Genomic DNA, 17,321 nt, shown 5'->3' on the forward strand with positions numbered 1-17,321 from the left:
AATTAAACATAAATACACTAACACGTCTAGCCACAATTTTCATAATGGGGCAGGAATGGAGGAAATGCCGCCTTTAGTCTAATGTGATGAATGATTACCACCACATGTAAACTACTGCACATTTTCAGGACTGTCTCAGAAAATTAGAATATTGTGATAAAGTCCTTTATTTTCTGTAATGCAAAAAATGTCATACATTCTGGATTCATTACAAATCAACTGAAATATTGCAAGCCTTGTATTATTTTAATATTGCTGATCATGGCTTACAGTTTAAGAAAACTCAAATATCCTATCTCAAAAAATTAAAATATTCTGGGAATAATAATCTTAAAATGTTTAATGTATTTAACTTGTGCAATTTTTAATCTAAATTTTGGAGCTGTGTTTATTTGTTTATGATATCTGTTCACTGCATTATTCACTGTATTTGTATTATTGTATTTTGTATTCAGTATCTTTTATCCTTCTTTTGCCTGACCAGGGACAAAGACTGCAAATTAGCTGAAGCTAGACGTCTTGTATGCATCACATATTTCATTCTTTGTGACAATGTTGTATGTATCGTCCCTGTTAAATAAACATTAAAATAAAAAATAAAAAATGTGTGGTCCAGAGCGACTAATTGTAAAATTATTTATAGGTATTTCAATGATTAATATAGACAAATCATTAATAATAAATTATTTCTGATCAGATCTCTAAATTAGCAAAATACTAATTCAGATTAGGTTTTATTTTTGACGGTGCTCTTATTTTGAAGCTCGTACAGGACACGTGGCTCCTCCCACCCGGAAGTTGTCTCCATCCACCATCTGGGGGCTGATCGTGTGATCAGGTTTAGTTACATTTCTCCGCCTGGTTTGATCGTGTGATCGGGACTTGTGATCAGGTTTCTGGGCCTGGTTTCCAGGTGTGGATCATGCAGATCCTGACCCCGCAGGTGTTCTGGGCGCAGCGGCACGGAGAGATCTACCTGCGGGTGGAGCTGAGCGACACCAAGGTAGGACTGGTCCAGCACACACACACCAGCTGGGCTGGTACCAGGACCGTGTCTCTGGTAGCAGGACCGTGGCTCTGCTCCACGGTTACCCTGCCAGCTGTAGCTGTGGTTCAACTGGACTGATACAGACACCAGGGTTCAGACATCTGCTCTATCTCTTCAGAAGTCTTTGTAGCCTTTAACACGATGAATGGACCGTGTGAAGTTGGTTCCAGGTTGGTTATTCTGTAGACGATTCACTTCATCGACTGCATCCAATCTGAAACTGACTTCATCTTGGCCATGATTAGCTTCTACACTTCTAGTCCTATTGCAGACTGGTTCTAGTCTGGTTCTAGTCTCCTGCAGACTGGTTCTAGTCTCCTGCAGACTGGTTCTAGTCTGGTTCTAGTCTCCTGCAGACTGGTTCTAGTCTCCTGCACCGCTGCAGACTGGTTCTAGTCTGGTTCTAGTCTGGTTCTAGTCTCCTGCAGACTGGTTCTAGTCTCCTGCACCGCTGCAGACTGGTTCTAGTCTGGTTCTAGTCTGGTTCTAGTCTCCTGCAGACTGGTTCTAGTCTCCTGCAGACTGGTTCTAGTCTCCTGCAGACTGGTTCTGGTCTCCTGCAGACTGGTCCTAGTCTCCTGCAGACTGGTTCTGGTCTCCTGCAGACTGGTCCTAGTCTCCTGCAGACTGGTCCTAGTCTCCTGCAGACTGGTTCTAGTCTCCTGCAGACTGGTCCTAGTCTCCTGCAGACTGGTTCTAGTCCTCCTGCAGACTGGTTCTAGTCCTCCTGCAGACTGGTCCTAGTCTCCTGCAGACTGGTCCTAGTCTCCTGCAGACTGGTCCTAGTCTCCTGCAGACTGGTCCTAGTCTCCTGCAGACTGGTTCTAGTCCTCCTGCAGACTGGTTCTAGTCTCCTGCACCACTGCAGACTGGTCCTAGTCTCCTGCAGACTGGTCCTAGTCTCCTGCAGACTGGTCCTAGTCTCCTGCAGACTGGTTCTAGTCTGGTTCTAGTCTCCTGCAGACTGGTTCTAGTCTCCTGCAGACTGGTTCTGTTCTCCTGCAGACTGGTTCTGTTCTCCTGCAGACTGGTTCTGGTCTCCTGCAGACTGGTTCTGGTCTCCTGCAGACTGGTTCTGGTCTCCTGCAGACTGGTTCTGGTCTCCTGCAGACTGGTTCTGGTCTCCTGCAGACTGGTTCTGGTCTCCTGCAGACTGGTTCTGTTCTCCTGCAGACTGGTTCTGTTCTCCTGCAGACTGGTTCTGTTCTCCTGCAGACTGGTTCTGGTCTCCTGCAGACTGGTTCTGGTCTCCTGCAGACTGGTTCTAGTCTCCTGCAGACTGGTCCTAGTCTCCTGCAGACTGGTTCTAGTCCTCCTGCAGACTGGTTCTAGTCCTCCTGCAGACTGGTCCTAGTCTCCTGCAGACTGGTCCTAGTCTCCTGCAGACTGGTCCTAGTCTCCTGCAGACTGGTCCTAGTCTCCTGCAGACTGGTTCTAGTCCTCCTGCAGACTGGTTCTAGTCTCCTGCACCACTGCAGACTGGTCCTAGTCTCCTGCAGACTGGTCCTAGTCTCCTGCAGACTGGTTCTAGTCTGGTTCTAGTCTCCTGCAGACTGGTTCTAGTCTCCTGCAGACTGGTTCTGTTCTCCTGCAGACTGGTTCTGTTCTCCTGCAGACTGGTTCTGTTCTCCTGCAGACTGGTTCTGGTCTCCTGCAGACTGGTTCTGGTCTCCTGCAGACTGGTTCTGGTCTCCTGCAGACTGGTTCTGGTCTCCTGCAGACTGGTTCTGGTCTCCTGCAGACTGGTTCTAGTCTCCTGCAGACTGGTTCTAGTCTCCTGCAGACTGGTTCTGTTCTCCTGCAGACTGGTTCTGTTCTCCTGCAGACTGGTTCTAGTCTCCTGCAGACTGGTTCTAGTCTGGTTCTAGTCTCCTGCAGACTGGTTCTAGTCTCCTGCAGACTGGTTCTAGTCTCCTGCAGACTGGTTCTAGTCTGGTTCTAGTCTCCTGCAGACTGGTTCTAGTCTCCTGCAGACTGGTTCTAGTCTCCTGCAGACTGGTTCTAGTCTCCTGCAGACTGGTTCTAGTCTCCTGCAGCGCTGCATTATGCTGCACCTGCTGCACACGTCTTATAAAAGATGCAGGAGCTCTAATGGATGTTCTGGATCATGTTCAGCCTTTCAGCAGAATTGGTTTCCGACAATTGAAACGAAAAAAAAAACTGCTGTCAGTTCTGCAACTAGCACTAATTTACAGAAGTGAAGTGAGACTAGAAATACTAATAAACTCAAATTAACACCTTTTAAAATGTCACCAAATAATAAGTATACTAACATGAATAACTTTAGTTTTTTATGTGCTTCTGTCGACTGGGTGATTCTTGGTTATGAACTCTGTTATCACGTCTAAGCAACACTGTCGATCAACTTGATCAGTGTCTGATCCCACTGCTCTTGTTCTGTCCAGTTACTGCCCTACATGCTGAACACGAGAAACACGCTCGTTACTCATATTTCAAAGCTCTTTATTTATTTTTTCTTCAAAACTACACTCTCCTGCTGCTTTAAATTATTGAGACTTATTTTGGGTGTTTTTTATTACCTTAGTTTCTGGTATTGGGCTTGAGTACAATAATCAGTTTAAGCAGAAATGCAATTAATTCTAAGGTTTTAATGTATTTTATGTTCAGCACTTTGGTCAGGGCTTGCTGTTTTTAAAGTGGTTTATAAATAAAGCTGGCTTGGCTCAATGGGATTATTTGGTAGTAATAAAACAAATTGATTTCTCATTTTAATTGCAAATCATCTTTATCTGTCCATTGTTCTCTCACTTTTGGGATGGTTAGACTTCTTTTTGTGTTTTCTCAGAATCTCAACATCAGCCTGCAAGAAAGCAACACACTTCAGTTCAGAGGTTTGTACAGGTCTTGTGCAAGAAGCAGAACACTCGGCTTCAAAGTCATAACGTGAAGTATATTCTGCAGAAATGTTTTAATGGGCGTGTCCCCACAGCACAGGGCCACGGAGCCAAAGGAGACAATGAATATGAGTTCAGTCTGGAGTTCCTGGAGCCGGTCCGACCCGAGGTAGGGATCGTTACTGTTACTTACTTACGCCGCTGGAAAATAAAGACAAGAACATTTTTTTAGTGAAGCGCAGCAGTAATGATCTGCAGGCTGTTCTGTCCGTCTGTCGCCCAAAAACTTTTCACCTTGTAGTTCAGACCAAAAATAATATATGTGTGTTATACAAACATGAAAATGCATCTCAGGACAAAAATCCCAATGCTATACGTTTGTTTTACTAGACAAAAACCTGCAGGTTTTTATTTCAAAAGTTTGTTATGGTTTGTTTTTGAAGTTGATTTTGTTACAGCTGCATCTCGAAGGATTTGGACAATGATGGAGTTTTTACGACTTTTGCCTTCAGGAACCACAGCAATGATGAATAAAATGATAGAAGTGTAGACTTTCAGCTTCAATTTAAGAGGATTCACGTAAATACAGCGTTTACCATCCAGGAATGAAAGTCATTTAAAGCACAGCACCTTTTTCAAGGGAACAAAACTATATCTAGACTGAAAAGTTTATCAGGAGGTCATTCACTCTTGTTTTATCATGTTTTCAGACAAATAAAGCAGATAAAAGGTCTGGTGTCTAGCTGGAGCTACGGATATGACGTCCAAAAACGTCTTAGTGTCAGTGACGGAAAATACAAAATAAAAGTAAAAAAGTACTAAATAAAAGTGCCTTCATGGATGTAAATACAGAGTTTGCAAACTCCTGGCATCACTGCAGAAAAGCAAGGACAGACTTCACTTCAACGGGAAGCATCCTCCCATGCTCTGGAAAAAGATCCTGTGGTCTGATTAAACCAGGACTAACTTGTACCAGAGTGATGGACGACAGAGAAACGGTTCCTTTTTGCAGCGGCCAAGTCGGTCACCTGATCTCAACCCAGCAGAGCAGCTGAAAATCCCTGAAGGCTGAAAATCCCACAAACGGGTGGAAACTTCCTTCAGTTTCCACGGGTTCTTGAACAGTCTTGAAAAGCGTCTCCAGGACTCATGGTTATATTTACAGTTGTGCCTCTTTGTCCAGCTACTTTTAAGCCCCTGAAAATGTGTATAAAGACAAATGTATATAACTCTGTCATTGTCCAAGTACTTTTGGACATAACTGTAATTTGACATAAGTGGAGTGGCTTTAGGTCAGACCTGCGTCTCATTAAAAGACGCCCGGGGATGCTCATGTGTTATGAATGTGTTGTGATACATCGTGTCCATCCGCAAGTCAGAGTTGTTGATTTGAATCAGAAGTTAAAAACACCCCATTGTTTAGTTCCCCTGTCTTTGCTTTTGTTCAGACGCCTCCTTTAATCTTCTGACGCTGCACTTTTAGATCCACCAGAAGTCCACTCAGCGCCAGGTGGACATCAGGATCAAGAAGCAGGAGGAGCGCTGGTGGGACCGGCTGACGCTGCAGGCCAAAAAGCCTCTGTTCCTGGCGCCGGACTTCGACCGCTGGGTGGACGAGTCGGACGCCGAGATGGAGCTCCAGGCGAAGGCAAGGACTTGACATAGAAACCTTCCTGACAAAGTCGGTAAAAGCATGTGTGACCGTACAGGAGGCGTTTATCTGCTTAAACATCCTGATTACCCTGCATGACGGCAGGGCGGGTAAAGTTTTAACCTTGTTTGTGTCTTAAAGTAACAAAAACATGCACAAATAAAGATTGAACAATGAAGAGCGGTGGAGTTAAGGAGGCATTAAGGGGACTAGTTTCTCCCAAGCAAAGTATTCACCACAACTATCACAATTCAAATATCTTATCTAAATTAAAACAAAAAACAAAGCTGGGACGGTAAAATTCTATCGTAATTTTAAAAAGTTTTACAGTGCATAGATGAAATACTTTAAACACACAGCGCAGAAGCACGTAGATCAGCTCCAGATGGTTAGTGACATTTAAATACGAAGCGTAAATACAAATAAACAAAGTTACTGTTCACATTTCACGTATTAGACTTTTATAAACCTCTGACGTCTCTGTTAGATGTTCAGAGAGCAAATGACCTCAAGACTGGGGGGCTCAGGTTTTAGGGCTCATATTGATGTGTTTATGGTGCTGTTTTGATATGTAGTGTGAATTGTTTTACCCTGCACTCAGCGTATCCCACAATGCTTCAGAGATGGTCACCAAATCACACAGTTGTGATGTATCTGCTGGTTTCTTTAGCAAAGCAATGATTATTATTGTTATTTCATTGTCTTTGGAATAATTGAAACTCATTTGGAGTTGAACTGCATCGTTAAAGTGCCTTGAGGGGACATTTGTTATGATTTGGCTCTAAATAAATAAAGCTGAATTGAATTACAATGAATGCATAAGCGGGCAGGGATCTGTTGTGCTGTGTAATGGCGACACAGCAATGACCCAGTGAACCGCAGTAGCTCGATAGTAGTTCCCTGCACAGAAACTTTCCTCATTTCACTAGAAAAGATGATGCAAATGAGAATTCTGAAGTTCCTTATTTATTTGTGCCACTGCTTCCCCGCTTCTCCCTCCACCATGACATCATGACATCATGACATCATGACATCATGACATCATGACATCATGACATCATCCACAGGCTTTCTGAAGAGAGCGTGATTTTTTTTTTGGAGTGTTTTTCCTCATGCTGGCTCAGGTCGGAGAAGCCGGCTGGAACACGCCCACCTCATGTCACTCACAGCAGTTGGCCATTTAAATCTCGCTGATAGGGCTGGGGATCGATTCTTGACAGGATTCGATTCCGATTCTTAAGATTCAGAATCGATTATCAAGATTTGTTTCGATTCGATTCCGATATTGATTTGGGTTAGTGTTATTAAAACTGTTTTTTGAGCTGTTGCATGAATTATATGACTGTAGTTTTTGCAAAATATTACTACTAGTATTATATTGAGATTAAACAGCAAGTATTGGCAGCTAATGATGCTGTAAGGACCAATCAGCTCCCAGAATGCTGATAAAACTGCTTTCAGAAACATCATGTGGGTCAGAATTATCAAACAGATCCAGGGAGGAAACAGAGACGGATGATATCGGTTTTATTTTTTCCCACATTCCATTTTTATTTGTTCCATTTTCGGTCTATTTTGGTTTTAAATTTTTGAGCATTTGGTTTTTAGCATTTTTTGCAAATGTAACCCCAAGACAGTATATAAAGTAATGAAATAGACGATTTATGCAATGCTAACCTAACACTTTAATGTTTTCATACCTTTAAACATATTTAAAGGCAAAAACATGGCACCAGTTATTCTCGTGTCCAACAAAACATTCCTTTTTTGGACATAAACAAAAAAATAACCAAAAGTTGTAATGTAATGATGAAAAAAAAATACATAAATAAATAAAATAAAATAAAAAAAATAAATAAATAAAAAAAATAGATCTTTAGACATATGAATGGATTTTTAGGAATTGAATCGATTTAGAATTGGGAAATCGATTTTTTGACACTGAAGAGAGCTCTGCCAGAGCTCCAAGGAGGACCTGTCTGTGGTCACGGAGCCTGCTGTCAGCGCAGGTTTCAGCTGGTGTAGTCGTGCAGAATTCCACATGTGAACATGGAAGTCAATAGAGACTCAGTTTTGGTGCCCCCTGAGGTCATTTGAGGAACTACATTTTTCCTTCGTTCCCTTTCAACATTGAAGTTGAAACGTTGTCGCTTGAGCTGAGCATTGGCATCTTCCTCAGTCACTTTAATTTTACACATGGCAGGAAATAGTCACCTGTCTTCGGTTTCCTTTGCTTCTCGTTTACTTTTGCTGTTGTGTTTTTTCTTGTTTAAAATTAAGACACAATAACAGTATTTTTAACGAGAGTCAGATCCATATGATTAATTGAAACTGTGAGGAAAAGTGATTGATGTGTTTATTTCCCTTCAGGAGGAGAAGATAAACAAGATAAGTGTGGAGTCGAGAGTCCGTAAAGACCGTAAGTGAGATGTTTCTAGTCCCTATGTCGCTTATAATTGAGATATTTCCAGTCAAGAATGTTTATTTTGTTCAGCGGCGTTGATCCCAGTGGTTTCATGTGTCTCTCCAGCCTACATCGGTCTGAAGAAAGGCTACCTGTTCATGTACAACCTGGTGCAGTTCCTGGGCTTCTCCTGGATCTTTGTCAACATGACTGTTCGGCTTTTTATTCTCGGTCAAGGTTGGTTTAAAGATGTTTTATGAAGGTTGAGATGACAAATGTGGCTTAAATAATTAAAAAAAAGCGTTTATTACCAGCCTGGAGAGAACAAGACCAGGAGATGATGGAGACATTTAGACCAGAACAAAACAGCTTTGACAGCTTCTGAATTTTGCAGACAAGATCATGAACTAATAAAAGACAGATGAGCTGGTTTGAATAGGAGCAGGAAGACGAGTGCAGCGCTGGGATTAGTTTAAATAATGGTGGCTCATGCCGCTCAGTCATGCTCGTCTGTGTCTGCTCCTCCACAGACTCGTTCTACGATACCTTCCACACCGCGGCTGACATGATGTATTTCTGCCAGATGATGGCCGTGCTGGAGGTCGTCAACCCCCTGTTGGGTCTGGTTAAGACCGGATGGATACCTGCCATGATACAGGTAATCCAGGGGAAGGGAGGTGGTAAAAGCTGTGCTCCAACAGAGTCCTTTAAAAATAGAACCAAGTAATGAAACTGGCATGGAAACCTTAAAGCAGCACTATGTAACTTTTCCACCTTAATATCATATTTCCAGAGCCATTGTGATGGTACATCAACTTACAACAGGTTTAATGACACCTCTGGCATGGTCTGAGGGGTCTGTATTGCCTTCACTGGCACTATGTAACTTTGAGGTGCATGGTAGGAACCCTGCCACACTAAAAAACTACACATTTTTACGGCTTTGACTGCTTTACGGCATACGTCACTTCCCCCTCCTTCCCAATTCGTAGTCGAGACGAAAGCTGGGCGGGGCGTGGAGCTCAGAGCTCAGCAGAAGCTGGTATCATGGCCAAAGCAGCAAAAAAAACGAAGAAAATAAAAGTTTTATCGGAGGAGGCGAAAAAAGAAAGCAGGAGAGTAACAAGCTAAATGCCCGAACAAAAAAAGAAAAAAAAAAAATGTCCGGACAAGAATAAACATTGGCCCGGCGCAGAAAGACGAGGAGGGATGTCCGACCGATGGGGATTTATGGGGATAAAACAAGAGACAGAATTGTTATGATACAAATGTAAGTGTAGAGTTCTATGTTAAATAAAAATCTAAATTAGAATGTTTTCACATACCTTCACATTCGTCTTGGGTTCTAGTATTTTTCCTGAGAACTGTAAAATTGTGCAGGGCTGATCTGCAAAATATAAGGAATGGGCATTCAGTTATTCACAGGTTATAAAGTATGTTTTTATTTTGTCAGTAAGTATGTTGGACTACTAATTTATGACGAAGTCCCTCTAAAAAACGTGACAGGAAAAAGGTGCAGAGCGTATGAGTTTGTAGGGCGCATTATCTCACTGAAACAACTTAATAAAACCAAGTTCAACTTAGTGATTTTCAACATCGTCATATTATATTGTTTAGCCAAAAATAGATACATTACCTCTTTGCTATCCATCCTGCAAACAACCGCTGAAAACAGAAAAGTAGTTTTGAAAGTCCGTCCCGTCTCCTCTCATCAAAACAAATGCAGCGACGGGTCCAGGAGTTTTCCGGCAGGACGCGCTGGTGCTCATGGGAAATATAGTGTTCTTTCTGGTAAAGCACTACCGCTTTTGTCCAAAGGAGCCGCCAAACTCAACAAAAGCTGAAAGTTACGTTGTGCTGCTTTAAGTGATACCCCTAAAATAACAACACAGGTGTCTTTGGTCTTCAGTCTGAACATTAAAAAAGGTTAAAAGTGGTGACTCTGCTGTCTGGTATCATGGTGTCCTACACCAAACCTGGACCAGAGGAAGCAGAGGAGACCAGAAAGAACATCCTGGACCAGCACATAAGACCTTCAGAAGATGAGGGTCTACAGGACGTTAGACGACCTCCCTGGACGTGGACACAAGAGGACAACTGATGACAAACTGAAGAGACGACGATACAAAAGGAAACCAAAGGTCCCAGAACAGAACAATGAGATTCAAGGTGAACTCCAAGGTGGAGATCCACCAGCGTGGGATCACATCATCCATCACTGTGGGAACCACAGCGGACCAGCGAGGAGGACAAAAGACCAGACTGGAATCTCTCCAAACAAATATTGTCAAACCACAAAGTCCCATCCTCTCTATGTTCACAGCTACGAACATGAAGCCTTTAAAGAGAAGAAGACTGCATCTGCTGTGAAACATGGAGGAGGTTCGGTTCTGTTCTGGAGCTGCTTTACTGCATCTGGTACCACGTGTCTTGAATCTGTGCAGCTACAATAAAGCGCTACATGGGCTTGCGCCAGAGTATATTTCAGAGATGTTTTTATTCTATGAACCTGGAAGGCCCCTCAGATCCTCTGGCTCTTCCTTTCTAGCTCTTCCACAGAGTAGAACTAAAACATTTGGTGATGCTGCTTTTGGCCACTATGCTCCAAAACTGTGGAACAGCCTGCCGGAGGATCTGAGAGGAGCTGGAAATGTGGACATTTTTAAACGTAGACTTAAAACCCATCTCTTTGGTCTGGCTTTTATGTAGCATCACACTTTATAGTTTTATTCTGTTTAACATTTTTTAAAGGTATCTGTTTTATTTATTTATCTATCTCTTATAATGTTTTTTATTATTTTTTTATTGTTGTGGACTGATTATTTTTTAGCCTTAATCCTTGAACTTTTATCTTTTTATACATTTTATATATTCTATATTGTATGTCAGGGTGCATTGGTCTCCCAGTTTTTATTTTTTGGTCTCCCAGTTTTTATTTATTTGTTTATTATGCTTATTTTTCAATCAAAATGTCAAAGCACCTTGTATTTCATGTACCTGAATGAAAGGTGCTATATAAATAAAATTTGATTGATTGATTGATACAATGAAATCTGAAGACTATCTGGAGATGAATGTGCTGCCCAGAGTCAGAAAGCTTGGTCTCAGTCACAGGTCCTGGGTCTCCCAACAGGAAAATGACCCACAACACACATCTAAAACCAGTTAAGACCGACTCAGAACCAAACACTGGACTGTTCTGAGTCCTTAATTTGAGGGTTTCATAATTTCCGGGCCAGTTTCATAAGTTAGATGTCTTTTTATTTCATTTATTTATGATTCTCTTGAAGCACAACTCAAAAGCAGCATCAATGTCACGTAGATTATTATTTGTTATTATTGTTCTTGCGTTTGTCTCTCTCTCTCTCTTTGAGGTTGTGGTACCAGCAAGCAGAGGTGTCAAAAGTATTCACATTCATTACTCAGGTAGAAGTATAGATACTAGAGTTTAAAAATACTCCTGTAGAAGTTGAAGTATCAACTCAAGTTTTTTACTCAAGTAAAAGTATAAAAGTACTGGTTTCAAAACTACTTAAAGTATAAAAGTAAAAGTAATGTAAGGGAGAAAAAAGCCAATAAGGACAAAAGCCATTAAAAATGAATGCATATTAGTATAATGCAAATATATTAAAGAACCATATATGTGTACTATTGAGCATTAACGTGTGTTTCAGAGAGCAGCAGATATGATGACTAGTTGCCTATAAGTATTGTAATGGTGCAAAAAGTCAAACTTCAGGGGCATGTTATCTTTTATCCTAACCTTTATTGGAATGTACATCCAAGTTTAGTTGCAGGAATCTGAGGGAACGGATGTAAGAACAAAACTGGACAAGAACATCTGAAACAACCACAACCAAATTCCCTCTATCCGGACGGAGCAATTTAACTGGATAGTTTTAATTTAAAGGCCGAAATGAAATAGAGAAACGAGGCTGTTTTTAAAATGTAAGGAGTAAAAAGTACAGAAAATTGCGTGAAAATGTAAGGAGTAAAAGTAAAAAGTCGTCTGAAAAATAATTACTCTAGTGAAGTATAGATAACCAAAACTTCTACTTAAGTAAGGTAACGAAGTATTTGTACTTCGTTACTTGACACCTCTGCCAGCAAGTCCTTGACCATGACCCGGTCCTGCCACCAGAGCAGCACCGGACCACGTGAGAGCAGTTAGCACTGTCTCCGGTCTCTGACTCTGCTCTGTCATGTTCCAGGTGGCGGGGAGGAACGTCATCTTGTTCGTGATCTTCGGCAGCCTGGAGGAGATGCAGAACCGGACCGTGGTCTTCTTCGTGTTCTACCTGTGGAGCACCATCGAGATCTTCAGGTCTGCTGCCGTCCTCGTCTTCCCTGCTGCTGCACCGCCGCCCCCGCTGACCCCCGCTTGTTTCTGTGCTCAGATACCCGTTCTACATGCTGGCCTGCATGGGCACCGAGTGGAAGCTGCTCACGTGGCTGAGATACAGCCTGTGGATCCCCCTGTACCCGATGGGCGTGGTGGCTGAAGGTCAGTGACTCCCTGGCCGCCGGACCGGCGCTGGTGTGGGTGGAGGCCGGTGATTACTGAGGTCTCTGTGTGCTTCTCTCCAGCCGTGGCCGTGATCCAGTCCCTGCCCATCTTCGATGAGACGCGTCTCTTCAGCGTCCCGCTTCCTTCCTTCCTGGGACGGTCGCTGAGCTTCTCCTACACCCTCCAGCTGTACCTGGTCCTCATGTTTCTGGGTGAGACGTCCACCGATGGGACATTCACCCTCCTTCACCAGTCATTCATTCATTTATCTATTGTAATAATTCATCAAAAAGCTCAGAACTTGAAGTACCATATTTTCCGCACTATAAGGCGCACCTTACATAAATTACGTATTTTAAAACTGTTTCCATATATAAGGCGCACTAAATATATGGTAAAATATCGTACTATAGTGGCTGGGGTTGAGTTACGTATCTACCTGATGGAGCTGCGCTACAGGAAATGCTACAAAATCCTACAGCAAATGCAAAAAAAAAAAAAGAAGAAAAGTACCGTATGTCAAACTTTATTAACAAAATAAAAACCAGCTTTGCTCCGTCTCGTCAAAGTTGCCATTATGCGAGTCAACGATTCCTGACGTTTTTAGCGCCATTACTTCAGCGACACCAACTACATTACCCACAATCCCCCTGACTACAGTAACAGAAATTACCATAATGATCATATATAAGGCGCACTGCCGGTTTTTGAGAAAATTAAAGCTTTTAGGTGTGCCTTATAGTGCGGAAAATACGGTAAATGTCCAGCTGAGCTGAACAGATAAAAGAGAAGATTCAGAACCACTAAACTTGGTTTAAGAAAGACAGAAAAGGCATGCGAACCCTTTGGGATCCACTGAATTTACCCTAAAATTTGATCAGATCTTCATCAAAGTCACAATAACTGACAAACACACGGTTCTTAAGCTGCTTAAGTTGGTTTGTTTATCGGAGTCAGCCACCAAAGATCCTGCGTTGGAGGGAAACTTGCGTGAACGTTCGGAGGTCATCGCTGGTAGACGCGGTGGGGATGAGTTTGAGCAAACGCTCCGGCACCTCCGGACCAGAGCTGCACAGCCTTCAGGAGGAACCGAGGACGTGAATCTGTGGACGCGTTTGTGGGACGTCTGGAGTAAATATCACGCCATTTCTGCGCGTTGAGCTCTAACCAGACCTTTCCAAAAGGCAGATTTAGTTTAGTTTTTTTGTTTAACTTCTTTGTGGCGCTGCATCACCGAACTTCTACAACTCCTCGTGCTTCGCTGTTGTCCGCGGGCTCTTCTTCCTTGTTGAGGATGATGAGTTTGGAGTCGTCTCAGCCTCTAGGAGGAGAATCCACGCTGCTAGACTACCTCCATTTATGCTGGTTTATGTCCCTCTTCAGCCTGGTGCAAATCAGCTGCTCTCTGTGAGACGCACAGATCAGAATCCAGTGTTCACATTATATTTTGTGGCACATTAAGGCCAAACTCCAGCAAATTCCAAAGGGTTCACATACTTTTTCTCGGCTCTGTGTTTGAATTACTACTCCAGGTGTCTTTAGGTGTGCTGAGCAGACTTTCATCTGCTCGCCCACTGAGAGAAACGTGCCGGTGGCTTCATGAGCTGACAGACTGTGTTTTCCTGCAGGACTCTTCGTTAACTTCCGGCACCTGTACAAGCAGCGGCGGAGGAGATACCGCTCCAGGAAGAGGAAAGCCCCCTGACCTGTCCACACCTCTGCTGTGCAAGCACCCTTAGACGGGTTTACTTTCCTCTTATTGCCTTTTTTCATGTTCCTGCACCTCCGCACAGAGCTGATGAGAGCTGCTCGCCTGATTCCTCCACTGGGCGAACTCCGTCCCGTTCATCCCTCATCCTTCTTTGTTTCTTGTTTTTTACCAGCTGGATGACTCAAACGGGTCTCTGAAGAAATCTGTCCAGGTCAATGTTGTATTTCCCTCCTCTGAGGTTTTAATGTTTTATTCCCTTAAAAACACCCATATTTATGAAGACTTATACGCTGCATGTGTCTGTTTGAAGTCACCGTGTTTTATTTGTTGAGTTTTATCTTTCACTTGTACATGCAACTGTTTTTCTTATATTTTCACAAAGATGGAAAAATCAATGACACCAATTGTTATGTCTTTAAAGAACTGTCGGACAAATGCATTGAAGGTGAATGACTGGAAAGTCCCGTGTGTCGTCTGATTGTAGGTGGCTTGAAATGAACTCGGCGGGTTTCTTTTATTCATGCACCAGATTATTTGAGGTTCAAACTGCTCGTATCCTTATTCTGTTTCAGCCGACTCAGTAAACGCACTCACAGGTTGAAATCACGCTTATTTAAAACACAGTCTGGAAATACTCTCTGATACTGCTGGAGAGAAAAGCTTTCAGTATTTTTGTCCAGGCTCCGTCCGATACCGTCAAAATTCTGATCCTCAAGAATCGTTGCAGGTGGAGAAGCGGTGACACGTCGTTTTGCAGAGCTAGGTATCGGGTATTAGTACATCTAGTATTAGTATATCTAGTATTGGCAGCTTGTTTAGGCTGGAAAATCCCACCAGGGCATACTCATTTTACAAGGCTGAGGGTTCCCGAGGTTGCACGAATGTTTCTGGAAGCAACTCCATGAAGCAGTTAAGAAGCCCTGAGGGGAAAGGTCACGTTTGTCAAATCCACAGGGAACATGGACGAGTCAAAACTGCAAACTCTGGAGTTTATGGTGTTGAATGTGTGTTGAATTCATATGCCTGGATGACGGAAATGTCGGATTTGGACGTGTAGTTGAACATCTGGAGCATCTGTACAGATGTTCTCTCCAAACGGGAGGATCTGATCTGCTCAGATTAGCTGCTTCACAACAGACGTTTGGATCCCCAGGTGTTCAAATGTCAAACATAAGATCTTTTTATTTTACATCTGTGACTGCACTGTAACTCATTTTCTTATCTAACAGATTGTCTTTATTTATTCTTGGTTTTAAAAACTTTAATCAAAAATAACCGTGTTATCAAGCTTCCACTTTTGACTTAAACATCGAACTAAATTAAAAGCATTCGGAGCAGAAGTTTGACGACTGCACGTCATCACAACAGGGCTCAGAATATTAAGTGAAGTAATTGTTTTTTTTTTTACTCAATTACCTTTTCATTAACTTACGATGATTTATAGGAAGTTATTAAAAAAATAATAATTAAAAAGTGATGATACTTGGTGTAAACACTGGAAAAGTTTCAATAGTTCAACATGTTGAACTTATGAAGTTTAAATGCTTTCTTTAAAGTTTGTTGATAAAAGTAAATATGTGAGGTAAATTTACATAAAAAAAATGGCTATAAACTAAAAGTCCTCTATTTTAAAGTGACACCAAGAAGTGTTTTCATGTTAAAATATCTGTTTCGGTTTAATTCAATTAAATTCCCAGTGATTTCTGAGCGATTGTCTCCGTCTGGATCAATCGACAAAAGCCTCCTAAAGTGACCTTAGACCCGCCCTGATCGGGTCGGTGCTTTACAACACACATAAGCGTTGGTAACCGAACAAGATCTCAGACTCTGTTGTGAAAGCGGTTTAACCTCCACGCTACAGGGGGACCCCTGAGCTAAAAATAGCAAAAGCACCCTTGTGTTGCTTTAAAAGTAGGTGTTGGGCTCAGAAATCAATTTTTAGCCATGAACCTCTGATTAAACAGCCATTCAGTCTTTTAATGTCAATAAAGCCACGCAAGCTACACTGATGGGAACTACTTCAAGGGAGTAAAATAGTCAGAAAATCCTAGTTTTCTTCAAAAAGTCTGTTTTACTTTGTTAGAAATAAGTTTCTGCAGTCGTCTTTTGAATTCAAGATGACGCAAGAATATGAAAAACTTGTTTTGATTTACTGATGCATATCTTTGTTTTTCTCATAAATGAACTTCCTGATCACCCCTTCCTCCTCCTCCTCATCATCATAATTTCTGCAACTGACTGCAACATGAGATCAAATCTGAGTGAAGTGTTTCCTTTTCCTCTTGTCCTTAAAGTTTGACGTTTAAGTAATTATTCACATCACAAGTTGGAGGCCTTTTGCAGACCGGAGTGCGTGTGCTCACACAAACAACTTTATGTGGGGATGTCTGGACCACTGCTTTGTCTGAAGAAGGTTTACTTCCTTAAAAACAACAATAAAGTTTCCCGTTTCAGACTTGAAGTATCTTTTGTCCCGTTGTGATGTCACATTTTCTTTGGCATTTCTATGTTCAGTAGATAATTTTCAGCGTAGATTCAGACGTCAAACATGTCAGAGGGAAGGAGACATGAAGACCACAGCAGCTCCGACCAGGTTCCTTGACAGACTCCTCCAGCCTGGAGGCTCCTTTCGTTGTCAGGTGGTGCTGTGGTTCCTGCATCTCTTTAAAGGGACGCGAAATATAAATAATATTTTTGTGTGCTTGAAACCGTTTTTGTGTTTCTGAACAGACCAGGATCTCAAGAAAGTTGAGATAACATAACTGTGTCACTTTCTGCGTGGCGACTTTAGTCTGAAAACACAGACTGCGGGGTACTGTGACATCACAGACCCAGAGTGCAGTTATCCAGCTTCCCCATCTTCCTCACCTTACTGCACTTGCTGTAACAGAGATTTAAAGAGGCTCACCCTGCAGAAGATGGAGGTTTAAGTACTGACTCCACCCCTTTTAACCAGCTGCTGTGAAAACAGCTTAAAGTTGTGGTTGAAAAACGATTTTTTATCCTGTTTGTTCAATCAAAACAAATCACAGGCGCCTTCTGATGTCAGGAAAGGTTCTTATTCGACCCTGCAGCTGGAATGGATCGATCCAGGTATAATGTCGGTCCAACTTCTGGATGTTGCGGCAAATGGAAAAATCTTTCT

General features: G+C 42.3%; 1 protein-coding gene across 1 annotated transcript; it reads left to right on the top strand.

The window, feature by feature from the left end:
• Positions 1 to 803: 803 nt before the first annotated feature.
• LOC133458259 (very-long-chain (3R)-3-hydroxyacyl-CoA dehydratase-like) lies at positions 804 to 16,618 on the top strand. Its single transcript, XM_061737972.1, has 11 exons — positions 804 to 1,003; positions 3,855 to 3,900; positions 3,999 to 4,072; positions 5,387 to 5,551; positions 7,925 to 7,973; positions 8,085 to 8,195; positions 8,489 to 8,616; positions 12,170 to 12,282; positions 12,356 to 12,462; positions 12,546 to 12,677; positions 14,094 to 16,618. Exons 1-11 carry the CDS (start codon positions 923 to 925, stop codon positions 14,168 to 14,170), a joined length of 1,083 nt encoding a protein of 360 aa, XP_061593956.1. The 5' UTR covers positions 804 to 922; the 3' UTR covers positions 14,171 to 16,618.
• Positions 16,619 to 17,321: the final 703 nt, after the last annotated feature.

Source organism: Cololabis saira, chromosome 2 (genome assembly GCF_033807715.1).
Source record: "Cololabis saira isolate AMF1-May2022 chromosome 2, fColSai1.1, whole genome shotgun sequence".
Classification (NCBI taxonomy): domain Eukaryota; kingdom Metazoa; phylum Chordata; class Actinopteri; order Beloniformes; family Belonidae; genus Cololabis; species Cololabis saira.

What these genes read in the sequence shown, in the direction of transcription:
- LOC133458259 (XM_061737972.1), top strand. Translation starts at nt 923, where the DNA reads ATGCAGATCCTGACCCCGCAGGTGTTCTGGGCGCAGCGGCACGGAGAG. An exon ending in AGATGGAGCTCCAGGCGAAG is followed by an intron (nt 5,552 to 7,924) that starts GCAAGGACTTGA and finishes ATTTCCCTTCAG; the next exon opens with GAGGAGAAGATAAACAAGAT. An exon ending in AGCACCATCGAGATCTTCAG is followed by an intron (nt 12,283 to 12,355) that starts GTCTGCTGCCGT and finishes TTCTGTGCTCAG; the next exon opens with ATACCCGTTCTACATGCTGG.